Genomic DNA, 16837 nt, shown 5'->3' with positions numbered 1-16837 from the left:
ACTGGAGAAACATGCCTATTATAATTTCACACCAGCCCCACTATGAGACACCCTACTTTGTGGGTGACAAGGTGTACTTAGTGGTGACTTATTAATATTTAAAACCGGATTTTTCATTGTGTCAAAAGGGAATATTTTGACAGGTCTGTACAGCAGGTTTAGGCTGCCGCAGACCGGATGTTAAAGATTGCAGGAATCGCTGTTAGCCTGAGCTGAAAGTGATTTTGTTCTTGGCAGCCCTTTTAGTTAGCCATGTGCTCACCATGTGCTTTCTCGCTCTTACGGAGCCGTGCACATGCACAGAAAGGCCTAGCTGGTAGAATGCACCTGCTCTTAGTATAGAACTGTCAGGTTATTCTTACTGATGTGTTCAGTTTAGTCTCCATTCCCACTTTGTTGAGCAAGCAAATTTTGTATACCCATATTAGTCAGTAAGTATGCTTGTATGTGCCAGGACCTCCCCTTGGTTTTTTGCTGACTATGTAACAAATGCATATATAAGGCCCATGTTCTCTGTACTCCTTAGACTGTCTCATACAGTGGCCTGAGGGTACTGTGTGACGCAGTCTCACTCATGTGAGGTGAAAAAATAAATGTTTTTGATATTACCACTTCCGTGCCAATCTCTTCTTTGTTTGTTTAAGGACCAGGTGTATCAGTGAAACCCTTAGAAGGTTTCTATTTCTTCACGGCTACAGAGAGTATATGCCTGAATCCTTGTTTATTAGGAAATAACAAAAGATTTTTATTGACACTGGAATACATGCATAACCATATATGTATCTATATTGTTCACATAATCGATTGCTGGCATTGGGGCGTGCGTATGAGTGCAAGAGAAATGTACTAGGTTGTTGTTTAGCACCTTTGTAAGCATTTTTTTTTTATTTAAAAAGCATCTGCACTTCACCGCCTCCTTGCCCTAATTTCCCATTAGCCAAGAGAAAGCGGGACTACATGTACCATTAATATTTAACTCCAGCGCTGGAAAAATACTAGTCACTGCTACAAAATAACATGCACAAAGGAATTCCTGAAGACAGCAAGGTTAGACCACACAATCATGTCTCTCTAAACATTATTGTTTATCATGCGAACAGCTACCCATACTAAGCCATACGTAAAGCTAGCACCCGGATTAAACATGCAGCAGAATTAAAAAGCAAGAACACATTTGAAAGAATGGTAATACCTGTTGTATTCTGCTCCCCTGAACAGATTCAGAGGGTTTCTCCACACTTTACATTCTGAAGGGAGACAAGCAAAAACAATATTTCGTTAAACCTCCTTTTTGCATGCTGCTGAAATCTCATTATTTCCTAGCCTTTGGAAGGGGCTAAGAGATCTATGGACAGAATTACTGCGGAGCTCTGGGAATAGTTCTTTTTGTTTCTCCTAGATTTTTAAAGGGGTGTATATGAAAGCTCTGCTGGACTAATGAAGGGAAGAACTCAAGCAAGGCCATGTTAGCTAGATCAAGTACCCAAACTCGTATTTATTCCTCATTGAATGTTTAGTTGAAAGATTACTGGCAAAGAAATGTATCAACTAAAGGTAAAATCTTTCAACGTACTCACTGAAGTGCTGAAGAGACTAATAATAAAGCAGCTGTTGGAGACACACATGCAGTCATGTAGCTTTAATAGTTCTAGTACATTCAGACAATGGTTTGAGAAGCCCTCAGAGCCATATAGTAAGCCTAATCAAATCATGTGACCTAACAGTATCTGGAAAAGATAAAACTGCAATGTTATAAGATTCCTCTTTAAGATGGTCTCATACACATTGACTGATGTGTGCTTCCGGTTGATGGAATTGTATTAGGCATGCACCCTTTCCATTGTTCAGGGGGAAATCCTGAAGGGTCATGTCATAAGGAAGCTGCAGTAAGCTACAGTAATAGTCACCTGACAGATTCTGTTTGCTCGCCTCTGTTTCACTGCTGCTGGGCACAAAAGCAGAGGGTGCCTGACTGTTCTCAGTGCCTCCGATCAATGGCCTTAAGTGGCTCACTGACACCTGCTCAATGAAAGATGTTCCATACTTTCGGAAGTACCACCACTCAAATATCTGGAAGTACAAAAAAATACACACAAGATTCAATACTGAACAAATTAGTCACAATGAGGTCAAATGCAGTCTAGCAAAAAGTTATTCGTCTGCTCAATCTCACACAAAATTATCATTCTATAATTTAACCTTACAGAAACACAATCCTTGCCATTCATAAGTAAAACATACGAAGTTAAAAGAAAAAAAACTGAATGTTCAGAGGGCAGGGGAAGAAATATGTTACTTACCCTGTAAGCATGTGTTCATGGCATGTGGTGCTATAGATTCACATACTCTGCATACTTCCGTCATCTAGTGTTGGGTCCGGATGTGTACAAGTTGTTTTTCTTCTAAGAACTCCTTCGAGTCACGAGACAAAGTGACTCCTCCTCTTGGTGATAATGCGCATGGGCATTGACTCCATCATTAGATTGTTTTCCCGCAGGCCGGAGAGAATGGAGTGAGACTAAGTAGCAGTAAAGAGATGCCCATACAAATTAATTAGTGTAAAGGAAAGGGTCACAGGTGTCTGGATAGGAGGTTGGGTGCATGTGAATCTACTGCACCATATGCCAAGAACAGATGTTTACAGGGTAAGTAACATTCTGTTCGAGGCATGTGTGGCTGTAGATAAACATGCTCTGCATTGACTATAAAGCAGTCCCTCTCCAAACGCGGTGGCTAGCCCGTGGGTGCTGCAGTTGTTTGAAAGAGAGCACATAGCACTGCGTGCCCAACATTGGCTTGTTTGCATGGTAAAACGTCCACACAATAATGTTTGGTAAACCTTTGTGGTGCAGACACAGGTCAGCTATTGGGATATTGCTAAGGAAAGCCACGGAAGCCACTACTTTACGAGTAGAAGGTGCCATGGGGGTGCAGGCAAAGTCCTTTTAGCTTTGGCATAACACATAACATGTCTGAATGCATTTAATTATCCACCTAGAAATTTCTGTATTATTATTATTATTATTATTATTATTGTATTTATTACCCGCGACAGCTACCCGCAAAGGGTTTCCCGGTGCGAAAAATTTGTAAAGAGATCATAACACTGATAGTACGCGGGCTAGATGTTAAATAGCCAGGTTTTTAGGCTTTTGCGAAATCTACCGTAGTTGTCTTAGATATGGACTTTCCAGTGTGAGGGGGTGAAAATGCAACAAAGAGTTGTTTAGCTGTACATAACTCTTTAGTTCAGTCAATGTGATACATTAGAGCTCTTTTTAACACCTAGGGTATGAAGAGCTTTTACGGAACTGAATCCAGTGGCAGAAAGAAAACGGATAATTCAACTGACTGATTGAGGTGGAAAGATTAAACCACTTTTGGAAGGAATTTTGGGTTGGCTTTAAGGACCTCCCTATCTCTGTGTAGCTGAAAGAAAGGTTCTTCCAAGGTTAATGCCTGGAGCTCACTGACACGCCTAAGTGAGGTAATAGCCACCAAAAGAAGAACCTTCCAAGACAAGAACTGTAGGGGACAGTTATGCAATGGGTCAAATAGTGGATCCATAAGTCTGGTAAGTACAATATTGAGATTTCATGTGGGTGCAGGTGGAACTATAGGTGGAATTACACTTGTAAGGCCTTTCATGAATGCCTTAATAACTGGTACTTTGAACAAAGATAAGTGTTGCCTGTTTTGTAGATAGGCAGCAACTGCAGCTAAATGCAGACGTATTGAAGTGTAATAGAGGCCTGAGGTCTGCAGATAAAGAAGGTAGCAAACAAGGTTTTTCACGGTTGCATCAAATGGATTCATGTTTACTGCGACAGTAGAAAACAAACATTTTCCAATTCGCTGAGGAACATGCTTTAGTTGTAGACATTCTTTAAGAATGTCCATACATACAATCAGGTGGAAGATTAAGGTAACCAAATTTTATGACCTCAGGAGTCAAATTGCAAGGTTGGGCTCCAATGGATTTTGGTGCCTGATTTCTTCAAGATTCTAAGTGAGTGAATGAATGAATGAATGAATGAGATATTTATATCGCGCAAAAAGAACTTAGCCCCCAAGGGCATCAAGGCGCTATCAGATGGAAAAGACAGAGAACAAAACCAGAGGCAGAACATAAGAGAGTGGAGACACTGAGAGAATCAGAATTAATAGGCTAGGGAGAACAGACATGTTTTTATAAGTTTACGGAAAATTGTCAGAGACGGCTGTCTAGCAATTTCGGGCGGGAGTGAATTTCATAGTTTCGGAGCCAACAAGGAAAAGGCTCTACCGCCCCATCTCGCCTTGTTAACACTCGGGACTATGAGCAGATTTTTCGAGGCAGATCGAAGGCATCTGCTGGGAGTGTAGGATGTCAATAGGGATTTAACCCCTTCTGGGCCTGATCCAAAGAACACACTGTGGGCAAAACAGAGAATCTTAAATTATATTCTCGCCTGAATGGGCAGCCAGTGCAGTTCTCTTCTTGCCGCCGTTGCTGACGATCGCCTAGGCAGATTCAAAACTAGCCTGGCGGCCGCATTCTGGATTACCTGTAATTTTTGGATCTCTTACTTGTTTATACCGCCGTAAAGAGCGTTACAATAGTCAATCCTGGATAATACCAGGGCGACCGTAGATTGTTTACGTGCCTCAGGAGATAGAAAAGGGGCTATCTTCTTTAGGGTCCGAATGATGGTACAACAGGTGCCAACCGTTTTATTGACCTGTCGGTCAAATGACAGGGTAGGATCTATGATTACGCCTAAATTCTTAACGAATTTGGCCGGGCGGGGGCATTCGCCCAGGGAGGCGGGCCACCACTCCTCACTCCACAGATCTTGATTCCTACCAATTACCAACACCTCGGTCTTCTCACCATTGAGCTTAAGAAAGTTCCTTATCATCCATGATGATACGGATTCCATACAGGTCTTGAATTTTGCAACACAGTCGTGCCCCGACTGATTTGTTGAAACAATGATCTGTGTGTCATCAGCGTAGGATAACACCTGATATCCAAATTCTCTTATTATTTTGGCAAGGGGGGGTCACGTAAATGTTGAACAGGACCGGGCTAAGCGCCGAGCCCTGAGGGACTCCACATTGCACCGCCTGGGTGGGGGACATAAAATCGCCAAGTTTCACGTTTTGCTGTCTCTGGTGCAGAAAAGAAGACAAGAGATTAAGGGCGCTACCCCCCTACCCTTATCCCCCTCAGTCTATCCACCAGGATAGATGGGGAAAGGGTATCGAAGGCTGCTGTTAGATCCAGCAAGACCAACAGAGTGGTTTGGCCCTAGTCCACCTCAGATCTAATATTATTTACCACCACCGTAAGGGCAGTCTCCGTGCTAAGGGACGCGCGAAATCCATGCTGAGAGGAATCCACGCGATTCTCCCTTTCCAGAAATGCTGTCAAATGCCGATTTAAGTGAGCTTCATGAATTTTTGCCGGTGCTGGTAAAAGCGAAATCGGCCGGAAGTTTTTCAGCACCTCAGGGTTCAGAGAGGCCTTCTTGAGAAGGGGTTTAACCACAGCGAGTTTCCACACTTGAGGGAAGATTCCCTCCGTGATAGCGCGGTTTAAAATCTCAAGAAGGTATGGTAATAGGATACCTCTGCAGGCCTTTAGTATTTTCAGAGGACAGGGGTCCAAAGGAGAGCAAGATTTGGCGGCATCTAAGATGCAATTTAGCTCCTCCCAGGACAGCTCAGGAAATTTCAAAAAGAGGGGAGTAGGGCTGGATCCCCCATCTATGTTCGTGTCATCCGAATGCACTGTGGGGGCATGGGAGTCAGCTTCACTATTCAGTTTTTGGTTAAGGATTTCCAATGAAGAATGAATATCAGCTATTTTGGTTAGGAAAAAGTAAACAATGTTGTTGCATAACATCTGTGATTCAATCACAGAGTTAGCTGACTTGGGGACCGAAAGGGAGTTTATGGTTTTAAAGAGCTCCCTAGATGATCTCAGCCCAGCAGTGATCTTATTAAAGTCGTTCCTTTTTTCTTCCATTATAGCTTTTTTATAATCCTTAAGCGCTAATTTATGCTGTATTTTCTTCAAGTCATTGGGCGTGGCAAGCCAGGCCCTCTCCTTTTGTCTGCAAATCTGCCGCAACCCTCTAAGTCATTTAGAGTACCAGGGGGCTGATGGTTTTTTTCTGGCAACATAGTGCCTTTAGGGGGGTGCTAAGATGTCCATCGCTCTCCCCAGCCCATTCGACCAGCTCTGAGCAGCCACATCTGGGTCTAAACTCTGACAGATACTGACCGTTGGAAACAGCGGGGCCAACGTATCATTGTTAACCTCTATGAAGTCTCTTCTGATCTCCCATGAGTTTCCTCCGGATACAACTGCCACAGACATATTCAAATTGAAAGGAACGGCTAGGTGGTCGGACCACGTAAGAGGGATGGGAGTCTCTATGGTGCGCCTATCATCGTTCGTAAAAATACCATCTAGCGTATGACCCGCCAGATGGGTCGAACTAGTGAGAGTCCGGGTTGAGGGGAAGCTTCTAATTTGGAACAACAGCGAGTTCGAGCAGTGTAGTTAACCACGGTTGGCGAACCCAAGTGGGAGTGTCGAATGCACTAACCTGAGTTATCCTGAACACAGCGGGAGCCATGTTCATCCTACCATGCCCCTCACTGCAACGTGGACCGCAATTCTACCAGCCTGTGTCACAATGAAGGGATGGGGGAAGGTGACAAAATAATAAAGAAACAAGGTCTGGTCCGTTGGCTCACTGGACACCCTCGTCTGTTATTGCCTGGTAGGCGTTGCCCTTGACGTAATACCTGGTGGGATTTGAGGATGTGGTTCAGACTATGATAATAATATAAACAGAAGTACCCACAGATCATCACACCTAATGCCAGCACTCCCCTGTGCATCCCACCATACTCACTTCAGACTCTGTATTACCTTTTTACGTAATTAGTTCAGCAGGTAGCCTGGGATCTTGGCTCAGGAGGACAGCAGGCTGTTGCCTTCAGTTAAGTCACTGGATAATTGCCTGAAGGAATGGAGCCATTCTCCAATACGTAAATACTGTAAGGCACCTTACAATCGTGCCCCACAATAAGGAACTGTCCAGACCTGAACGAGGTAAACCTTCAGCTTACTTCACCCTCCAACTACCCCTGGAGGCTCTGCTTAACCACTGCAGTAAGCTGGGCATGAAATGCTGAGGGCAGTGTCATAAGGGCTAGCTGTTGTAATCCTGTATATACGGACTTGTAACTTTTGCCAAGAGCTGCTGTGGCAAGATTCTATTGTAAGGCATGAAAGATGCCCCCTTGGGGGTGCGCGACTGGCGGCGTGACTTACTATACAGTTTCAAACGTGCTAATGTCCACTAGAGGTCCGTGACACAGGATGACGTGCTAACATCCCTGCAGACTTGTGACACAGGATGACGATGTCCACTGCAGACTTGTGACACAGAATGAGGTGCTGATGTCCTCTGCAGGCTCATGACTAAAGAACCACTACATGCAGTTATCATGAAGTCTAACTGTGACTGGAGCTGCTATGAAGATGCAACTGAGGCCGCACAGATTCCAGATTGTCTTGCAACTGGGTGAGGACAGGGAGTGCCTAAAAAGGTAGATAGATAGATGCATGGATGAATGAGTGAAAGGATGGATGTAAGGATGAGTGAAAGGATGGATGTAAGGATTGATAAGTGAAAGGGTGGATGGATGTATGGATGAGTGCAAGGGTGAATAGATAGATGCGTGGATGGATGAGTGAAAGGATGGATGGTTGAGAGAAAGAGTAGATGAATGGATGGCAGAGTGGATATGTGGCTGGCTAGATGGGTGGATGGGTAGATTGGATGGATGGAGGGATAGATTGGTGGATAGATGAATGGATCGATTGGTGGGTGGATGGATGGATCGATTGGTGGATGGATGGATCGATCGATTGGTGGGTGGATCGATGGATGGATGGGTGGCTGGATGGGTGGGTGGATGGATAGGTGGATGGATAGATGGGTGGATAGATGGGTGGATGGTGGATGGATGGATCAGTGGGTAGATAGCTGGGTGGAAGGGTAGATTGATGGGTGGATAGTTACGTGAAAAGTGTATGGAAGGATTAGTGAAAGGGTGGGTTGATATTTAAGTGAAAAGGGGGGTATATGGATATATGGATATATAGGTGAAAAGGAGGATGGATGAAGGGATAAGTGAAAGAGTGGATGGATATAGGAGCAAAAAGGAGGATGGAGGAATGGATGAGTAAAAGGAAGGAGGGATGGGTGAGTTTGAGGATAGATTTGGAGATGGAAGGATAGGTTTGGATAAGGGCGTTGAGAGACCCCCACTTTAGCAGCTACAGCGTGGGTAGCGCTTGCTGGGCCTCTTCTGTTTGCAGCTCAGCAGACAAAGCCTGATATCTAATGTGAAAGGGTTGGTGTGCGAGTGAGTGAGTGAAAGGATAGATGGATGTGTGGCTGAGAAGGAGTGTGTATAAGTGTGGCTGGCTAGATAGATGGATGAATGAATGAAAAGATGGATACACGGATGGATAAGTGAAAGGGATAGTGGATGGACAATGGATGTGTTGATGAAGGAAAGAGTGAATATATGGTTAGATGGATGGGTTACCAGGTGGATGTATTAGTGAGCAAAAGGATGGGGGACTGAAAGGGTAAATGGATGGATGGGTAGAAGGGTGGATGGGTAGAAGGATTAATGGATAGGTGGAAGGGTAGGTGAATGGATGAGTGAGTGAGTGAGTGAGTGAGTGAGTGAGTGAGTAGGTGGATAGATGAAGTGAAAGGATGGATTAGTGGGTGAGGGAAAGGATGGATGGACAAATGGCTGAAATGGATACCTTTGGAGATGGATGAGTAGGTTTGGATATGGATGGGCAATGTATGGACGAACAGAATGGTGAAAGGCTGATGAATGAAAGAATAAATGTAAAGGTGAAATGGTATAGATATCAGTGGGTGATTGAAAGAATTAAACAAATAGAGGCTTGGGTGGAAGAACAAGAGAGCTCTTCTGGAGAGGGTTTCAATGGCTTTCTTCACTTGCTTGTTGGCAGAAGAGTTTGGGTTCAAAGTGGGGTGTATTTTAATTTATTGGTTACTCATTTGGCCTGCACTATGCTCTTTTTCTACCTAGGACTTTTCAGGTGGGCGTGGTGCCGTTTGCTCGCATGTTCTTCCAAGATAGCCAGTAGGTTTTGGTTTTAAAAGGTTCACATTCCCATAGTAGTTCCTGGCACTGAACAAAACTACTTTGTGTGTCAATATGCTCCTTGTAAAAGAGCAGAATGTGGTCACACAGAGTGACGCCAGCCAATTGAGAGATATCATTTTATTAACAAGCATTGGCATAGCGAATAGGTCTCACCTTTGGAACCTTATAAGTGTTTAGTCATGCAGCACATTATCCTGGGTACTCTGCCGTTCTGCATAAATATCGATCAGAGTCACGGTGTGGGACGGCTGATTACCAAAGATGTGGCTATTGATCAAATTTCAATAACTGTAAGACAGTAGCAGTAAGCACCATGCATCAGTCGTGGCTTCACAAGAGACAGATCTTTCACCTTGTGGCAGTCACACAGCAGGGCGCTGTGCTTGGTGAGCACTGTTAGAGTACACGTCTCGATCTCACGATCTATTAGCGAGAAGTGACGACTGTGTGAGCGATATGGAGGCAATGACCTGGCAGCTCTGATTACTATCGAACTGGGTCAAGCCCATGGTGGCCACCGGACAACACAGCACTCACCACAGCATGCGATCTAATCTCCAACAGGCTCAGGAACAAATCTCAGAACGTGAAATTAAATGTATGCAGAATAATAAATACAGAATGTCGACGGCAAGGAAACAATAAAAAAGAAAAAACAAGCGCAGCTGCGAAACTGAAAGCGACTGCGCTGTGTAAATGTATGTAGAATAATAAATGCAGAATGTCGACGGGCAGGAAACCATTCAAAAAAATCACGTGCAGCCGCAAAACTGAAAGAGACCGCGCTGCGTTTAATTAGTAACATGTTACGCAACAAGGGAGGAATGCAGCTGCCAACCTGCGCGCCACTGCTCGCTCCCGAGACCCAAATGCCAAGGGCGTGAACGTGAAAAGGCGGGATATGCACCCGGCTTTAGCCAATTGCATGCTTTCATTATTGAAAGACACTCGCAAAGGCCAATGGAATGTGTAGGAGTTGCCAGACCCACACAGAGAAGTCTCTGGGAAGTTTGGAGTGCTCACAAGAAGTCTCCCACAAGCAGCGCATGCTCGCTGCGCTAGGCTCAACCTAAAAACAAAAGGTCTTGGTTAACACCAGACCTAATTAGGAGATCAATTGTTAAAGGAAGTCAAAAAAGTGCACCCATGATATATGTCCTTGCATTGATGAGGATTTACGTCTCATGAATTCACATGAATTTCCTTAAGCAGGCAAGAAAATATGCCATTGTCAGGAGTAAATTCCAACCTTTCTCAGTTTGGGAAAAGATTAGTTAAAATCCTTCTATACCATGAGCCTGACATAATCAGAGAGGCTATCATCAGAGCTCTTCAATAGTGAGTTTGCTGCCATTATTTGATGGTGCACTAACGGGCACCAAAGGGACAAGTGGATTTTGTTACAGGACACGTATATTTATGAAGCCAACTGTCCCATGGACAAGTAGATATTTAATTAAATTCCACACCCCTGTATTAGCTCATGCCAAACTTGCTCCCAAGGAAGATTAGGTTGTGTCACCTTCAACCATTACTGTATGCCTGTACATCTATTTAGGTTGGGTGGTGTTACTCAGAGAGCCTAGCCCTCGGCTGACATTATGTATATTTCAAACATGTAAGTTCCATAGTTGTCTCTATGCATTTGCTTTCATTTCCATGTCCCCTAGAGAGCTAACTTCGATTGTGGGGGATCACTATAAAAATCTCCACAATGGAACTGATATTGTGGCTTATCCCCAACCAGTGCAATGTGTGGTGGTGAGAGTGGGTTTTGTGCCTGCTGGCTTTCTTTGGGTGTGAAATGCAGGTTAATATTGTCAATGCATCTTCAGAATGTGATGGTACGATCAATGATGTATGTTGTTGAGTAGGCTGTTTTACTTTTTGTGATGTAGTATAAATGGCATAACTGAAGGTGCAATGTACAAATGTGTACCTTCTCCCTTCGCATCAGTTAGATGCTATGGCTAGCCATCATCTTCAGAGTCCACTGAGTGGCCAGATGCCTTAGGACATGTATTTGGAAAGATAGGCTTTCAAAAACTGCAGGTATTTTCTATGCTTTTGGATCCCTTGTAAAGTTGAACAGACTTATCTGAAGGGGGTTGTGTTTTTTGTTTTTGCCCAGGATGATAGCACTGGTGTAGCATGTGTGTTATTTTGTGGTTGGTACAAAAGGAAAGCTAAGCGAAATCTATAAAGTTAGGTGGGTTGTTGGTTTATTGCAGTGTAGTATATGATGTAATTTGTTAAGGTGTGTGTGATGTAATATGTGATTAAGTGCAGAGGTAGCTTTCAAGTAGTGTAACCTGTGCAGGACTATCCAGAATCTCAGATCCGTGTATTAGACAAGGAAATAAAGCTTGGTCCTCACCAATTAAATGCAGAAAACTCAGACTTTAACTGACGGTGCCACTTTCACTTATTCTGATGCCAGGATTCCTATATAAACATATTAGAAATGACAAATGCCTCTTGAATCTTCTATTATAATGACAGTCGTGGGTCTTAAGTTCACACTACTGATTGTCCACCTTATTTTTTAGTTTGAGCTGTCTAGCTTTTCACTCTTTTCCTGAATTCATAAAGATCAGTTAGACACAAAGCTTACTTATCCAGTTTATCCTTATATGACAAGTTAACGTAAACATAACAAGCTTGCACTATTTTAGCAAAGATGGCACAGCATTTTAATTATTTGATTTCTGGTAAGTGAAATAGTTCAAGAGTAAACATCACAGAATTTAGACTTTTCTACTATATCTTTGCACCTAAAGCGAGCAGTAGTGGCCATACACAATTCGAAGACTAGCTCTAAAGATATCTGACAAAAGTCTGAATCTGCAAACCTGCACCTGCTCTTACACATACTGTCTTGCCCTGGGTAGCTCCAAATACATTATATATGGTCAGTTCTGTAACTCGGTGATAGTAATACTAGAAGGATCTAACCTGTGCTCCAGAGCTAGTTAAAAAAAAAAATTCTCGATTATAATACATATAAATGAATAGAACACGAAACCTGCATCTTCAGGAATTAGTAATGCAAATTCCAAGCAAAAGCATGCCGGGCTATAACTTGGTTGATTTTTCCTGGTGTGTGTGCTAAGGTTACCTTCCAGTCTCACCCAATAATAAAAAGGTTCCCCTCAGTACCAGCTCAAAAGTGAAAAGGTTTACAGAGTTATTGGAGTTGAGAATATAGGCACTAGCTACTATTAATTCACATCCCCGAAGCTTTAGTACAGCAGTAGGCACCTGCCCAACAGTTCAGGATTTCACACAATCACATCGAAAGGTGTAGACTTCCGAAGTGCAACCACGGTTGACCTTTTACTGAGTTGAGGAGGCTAGCTCCCTTATTTTCATTGTTGAATCAACAACTTTTTACAGCCCTGCCTCACAACCCACACATTTAGAGATCACTTTAAAAGAATTAGATGCAGAAAGCCATGATCACTGTCCTTTGTAATAGATTGAATTGTGTAGCATTTAGTAATACTGTGTGATTAAAATGCATTTACTTTCCTCTTAAGAAGACAAACAATGAAGTTATTGTGTCTGTTTAAAGACAAAGTCAAGTAGAAGACAATGTTCCAGCTGCACCCATCAGAGCAACTGTGTTGTCGCTGGGTAAATGGACTCTAGTGGGTCATCCAGCAACCTAGTGCCAATTGACATTGGGGAAAGGGACTCCCAAATGCCACCCAATGCCCTCGGCGTTGCCGCCTTTCATGAAGACATCTGAGAGGTCATCACTGCCTACTTTCAGCACAATGTGGGTTCCGTCGAGTTGCTCTCGACCCTCTAAGGAAGCATTCATGGTCGTGGTATGGGGGGAGAATTGCAAAACAGTCTGGAGTACTAAAATCCATTAGGGGCACCCTCGAACGCTTGGAGAAAGACATCATAGCTCTTGACCTCAGGCAATCTCAGGATCTTTGCCCCGATACACTCGCCTCAATCAGAAACAAACTCACTGAGTTCCGCGAGGAGGCAGATAGGAAGGTCTCGTTTCTCCGCAGAGAAACCCGCGCTCGCCGCTTTGGCGTGGGAGATCGTCCTGGCAAGTCCCTCGCAAACCTCCTTAGGCAGCCGCAAGCCTCTTCCTAAATCACAGCCCTAAGCAACGGGGCCGCGGGGAGGACCACCTCCCCCACTGACCTCATTGATAGGATATCCGAGTTCTACTTCCAGCTCTACACTGCTGGAGCGACTCACACCAGAGATATCATGGACAAATACTTTGATTCTATTGAATTGCTGTGGCTCTGTAATAGTCATAGGGAGTACTTGGATGAGCCATTTATTCACGAGGAGATATCCAAAATCATTGCTTGACTCCCGGGTGACAAAGCCCCCGGTTCGGACGGACTCACCCCTGCCTTTTACCAACAATATACACCACTCCTGGTCCCCCACCTAACTGACATGTACAATGAATCTCTCGAAGTAGGCAGATTTCCCCCTTCTCTCCGCAAGGCCATGATCACTCTCCTCCTAAAGCCGAACAAAGCCTCCGGAGCTGCAACTCATACCACCACTTATCACTAATTAACAAGGACAATAACATTTAGGCCAAACTGCTGGCTGATCGCCTCCTCCCACTCATGCAGATCATCGCTCGCCCTGACTAGTTGGGATTCATTCCGAGCCACGCTACATCGCACAACCTATGCACCATCTTCTCGTATATCCATCAGATCAACCCCGCCCTCCCCGCCGTAGCCGCCCTACTGGACGCCACCAAGGCCTTTGACACTTTAGAATGGCCTTTCCTTTTTCATCTTCTCCCTCGACTGGGCTTTAGCCTATGCTTTGTGCGCAAGATGCAGCTGCTCTACACGCTCCCAATGGCACGCATCAGGGTAAACTGACAAGACACCGACCCCATTACCATCTCGAGGGGTACAAGGCAGGGCTGCCCCCTGACCCTCATGTTATTCACCATTGCAATGGAGTCTCTGGAGGCGAGCCTGTGACAGCATAACACCCATCAGAGCATAAGTTTCTCAGCCTGGGCTTTGGTTGTTTCCATGTACGCCGATGACGTCACGATCTATGTCCGCGAAGCTCAGGAGAATCTTGCACCCATGACCAGGACGGTTGTCCGTTTCGGCTGCCTGTTTGGAGTGCAGGTCAACTGGACCAAATCCGTTCTTTCGCCTCACTGATGCCACCTTGCCATTCACGGCAGATTACCCTTTTATATGGGCGAATGGCTGGCCCCACAAGGTGTGGACGAACTATGGAGATCCAACTTTGGCAGGGCAATGGATTGCCCTGCCAAAGCGCCTCTCCCCCAACTACCGCCTGCGGCTCATTAATTTTAAATATCTGCACAGGCTTTAACTACCCCACCATCGTTCCACAGAATGGGCCTGGCGGGCACGGACTTCGCGCATCTGGCCTGGTTATGTCCCAGGGTTTCCTCATTTTGATCGGAGGTGTGCACTGTAATTTGCGATATCACACTCTAACGTCTAGTCCCCGATCCCCTACTGTGCCTCCTGGGTAATGTCAAGTACGTTTCAGACGCTAATTGCAAGCTGACAGCGATGCTCCTGGTGCTTGCCAAGCGCCGGGTGACTATCCACTGGGGCCGCAAACTTAATTAAATACTGGCTGGATGACGCTGCACACTGCCAGACGCTCCTGGATGAATTTTGGGACTTGATGCTAGCTGCAAGCAGATCTCCTGACACATGGGGCCCTCTCATCTTCTACCTACAGTTTTGGATGAATTGAACGAACCGGCCACAGATTCTCCAATGACTAACACTCGTAATGATAACAGCGCCCCCCAGACTCTAGCCATAATTCCTGACTGTACACTTATGGCCCTCTCAAATACAACACTTGTGGACGCCAAGTCAATGTACAGTATCATCAGCGGTGGCTGGTGAAAGTTGAAAGTGGGGAGCGTAAATTTTAGTTGGAGTGCACCTCGGAGACTGAACGTAGCATTTTTAAGCAAATTTTAGAAAGAAAAGTTGTACTGTGCGCCCTTCCTGCCAGTATGAATGTCTAAGCACTCTGGGCAAACATTGAAGTGAGCACAAATCGAGTTCTACTACTCCCATTTTTATTGTTAATTTACTGCTCTTTCAGACTATTTTCACCACTCCTGAGTCACCACTCACCCAATGTTTTATACAACCTGACATATCTAGTGTACTAAAACATATAAAGATAAATAGCGGCCATTGGGACAGTGCTATGAGACAAGTTCTGTTTCAAACAAGGTGCTCTTCCTGAAACATGTAGCTAGTCCAGTTTCACATAACCACTTTAATACTGTGTCTCACAGAACAAACTGAAAGGCACATACATCGGTGTTGTTATTCAGCAGTGCTGACTGAAGACAAGGGCATTTGCTTGTCAGTAATGCCTTGGTGGCCGTCGCACCTCCCTGGGTATTAACAAATTATGAATGCTTGACCATGAGTGCTGGTAAATGAGCATGATCAAAAGAGTTTTTCTGATACTTCATCTTTAAATGACTGAGTGACAGCATCATTTTGTACTCAGAGCTATGGCTCAGAATAGGATTGTTTCCATTAGCCCCAGTAAATGCTGATTCAAACCAGAAATAGTGCTGGGGGTATTTGTCAGGGGAGAAGCACAAGTGGGACAGGATTTTCAAAGCGACACGGTGGAGTGCTGCAGAGCGAGTCAGCCCTGCCGACTATTACCTGCTGGGGCAGGATTTAGAAAGCGACATGGGGAGTGCTGAAAAGCGAGTCAGCTCCACCAATGGTTATTAGCTGCGGGGGGCAGGATTTAGAAAGCAACATGGGCACACGAAGGCGAGCTCATCACATAGGCAGGCAGAGAAGCACATGAAACAGAACAAGTTAGAAAGTGAAAGTGGGTTAAACGAGTGAAGAGAAAAAGAATAACTAAAGATGGGAAAACATAATCATGGTAGATGATTTAGGGCTCCGAGCTAGAGGAAAAGAAATAGATAAAAGCAAACTTAAACGCAAACGGACCCAAGATAAAGAGCTAGTGAGAGTAATAGAGAGGTATTATAATACGACCGGAGAGTAAGAACGACGCAAAGGGACGGAGAAAAGAAGGGATGGAAAACAGGGAATATAGCACAACGACGGAAAAGAAAGGAGAGAAGTGAAACGACGAGGCGAACATGTGGAAGAAACGAGACACGGCCTGGCGGCCATGAAAGTACGGCCGGCCGGACAGCCGTGAATAATTAGGGGAGAAGAAATGCCTGAGGCAGAGCGCACAGCTGGGGAAGCAACAGATGGCTGCCTTTGATGTGCACACGCTTTTTAGGTCAATGCGCTTGCACATTGAGCTTGCTTTTCACGGGCACTGCATCAAATCGCCCGTTTCGTTAAGCTCTCGTTAAGCCCCTATATTCTCGCAAGCGCATTGACAGGCGAGACCTAAAAACAAAATGCCGTGGTGAGGGGTGGTGACAGCAGCGAGCACATCCCCCACAGTGGGCACAGTTCTTACTCTCGCAACAGAGAGCTGGGCCGCTAGCCTCATTGGCAGGAAACCACAGCTGGAGAGTGGGAAGCCCGGAAATGAAGGGGCAGTTGCAGCTCTCTCTGCAGGAGAGGCCACTGCCACTGGGTTACAA

At 44.8% G+C, this 16837-nt stretch overlaps 1 protein-coding gene across 1 annotated transcript in view; it reads right to left on the bottom strand.

Moving 5' to 3' along the window:
• The window catches only part of LOC147712654 (suppressor of tumorigenicity 7 protein homolog), a 1198755-nt gene that overhangs the window by 1096080 nt on the left and 85838 nt on the right, over positions 1 to 16837 (bottom strand). Inside the window, exons 3-4 of the mRNA XM_086923345.1 lie at positions 1908 to 2070; positions 1193 to 1247 (exon numbers count right to left, since the gene is read on the bottom strand). Coding sequence (XP_086779471.1) covers positions 1193 to 1247; positions 1908 to 2070 — 218 coding nt within the window. The remainder of the gene's footprint in view (positions 1 to 1192; positions 1248 to 1907; positions 2071 to 16837) is intronic.

Source organism: Lissotriton vulgaris, chromosome 5 (genome assembly GCF_964263255.1).
Source record: "Lissotriton vulgaris chromosome 5, aLisVul1.2, whole genome shotgun sequence".
NCBI classification, from domain to species: domain Eukaryota; kingdom Metazoa; phylum Chordata; class Amphibia; order Caudata; family Salamandridae; genus Lissotriton; species Lissotriton vulgaris.
The sequence above is the reverse complement of the archived record's forward strand: the minus strand, read 5'-3'. Positions and strand labels throughout refer to the sequence as shown.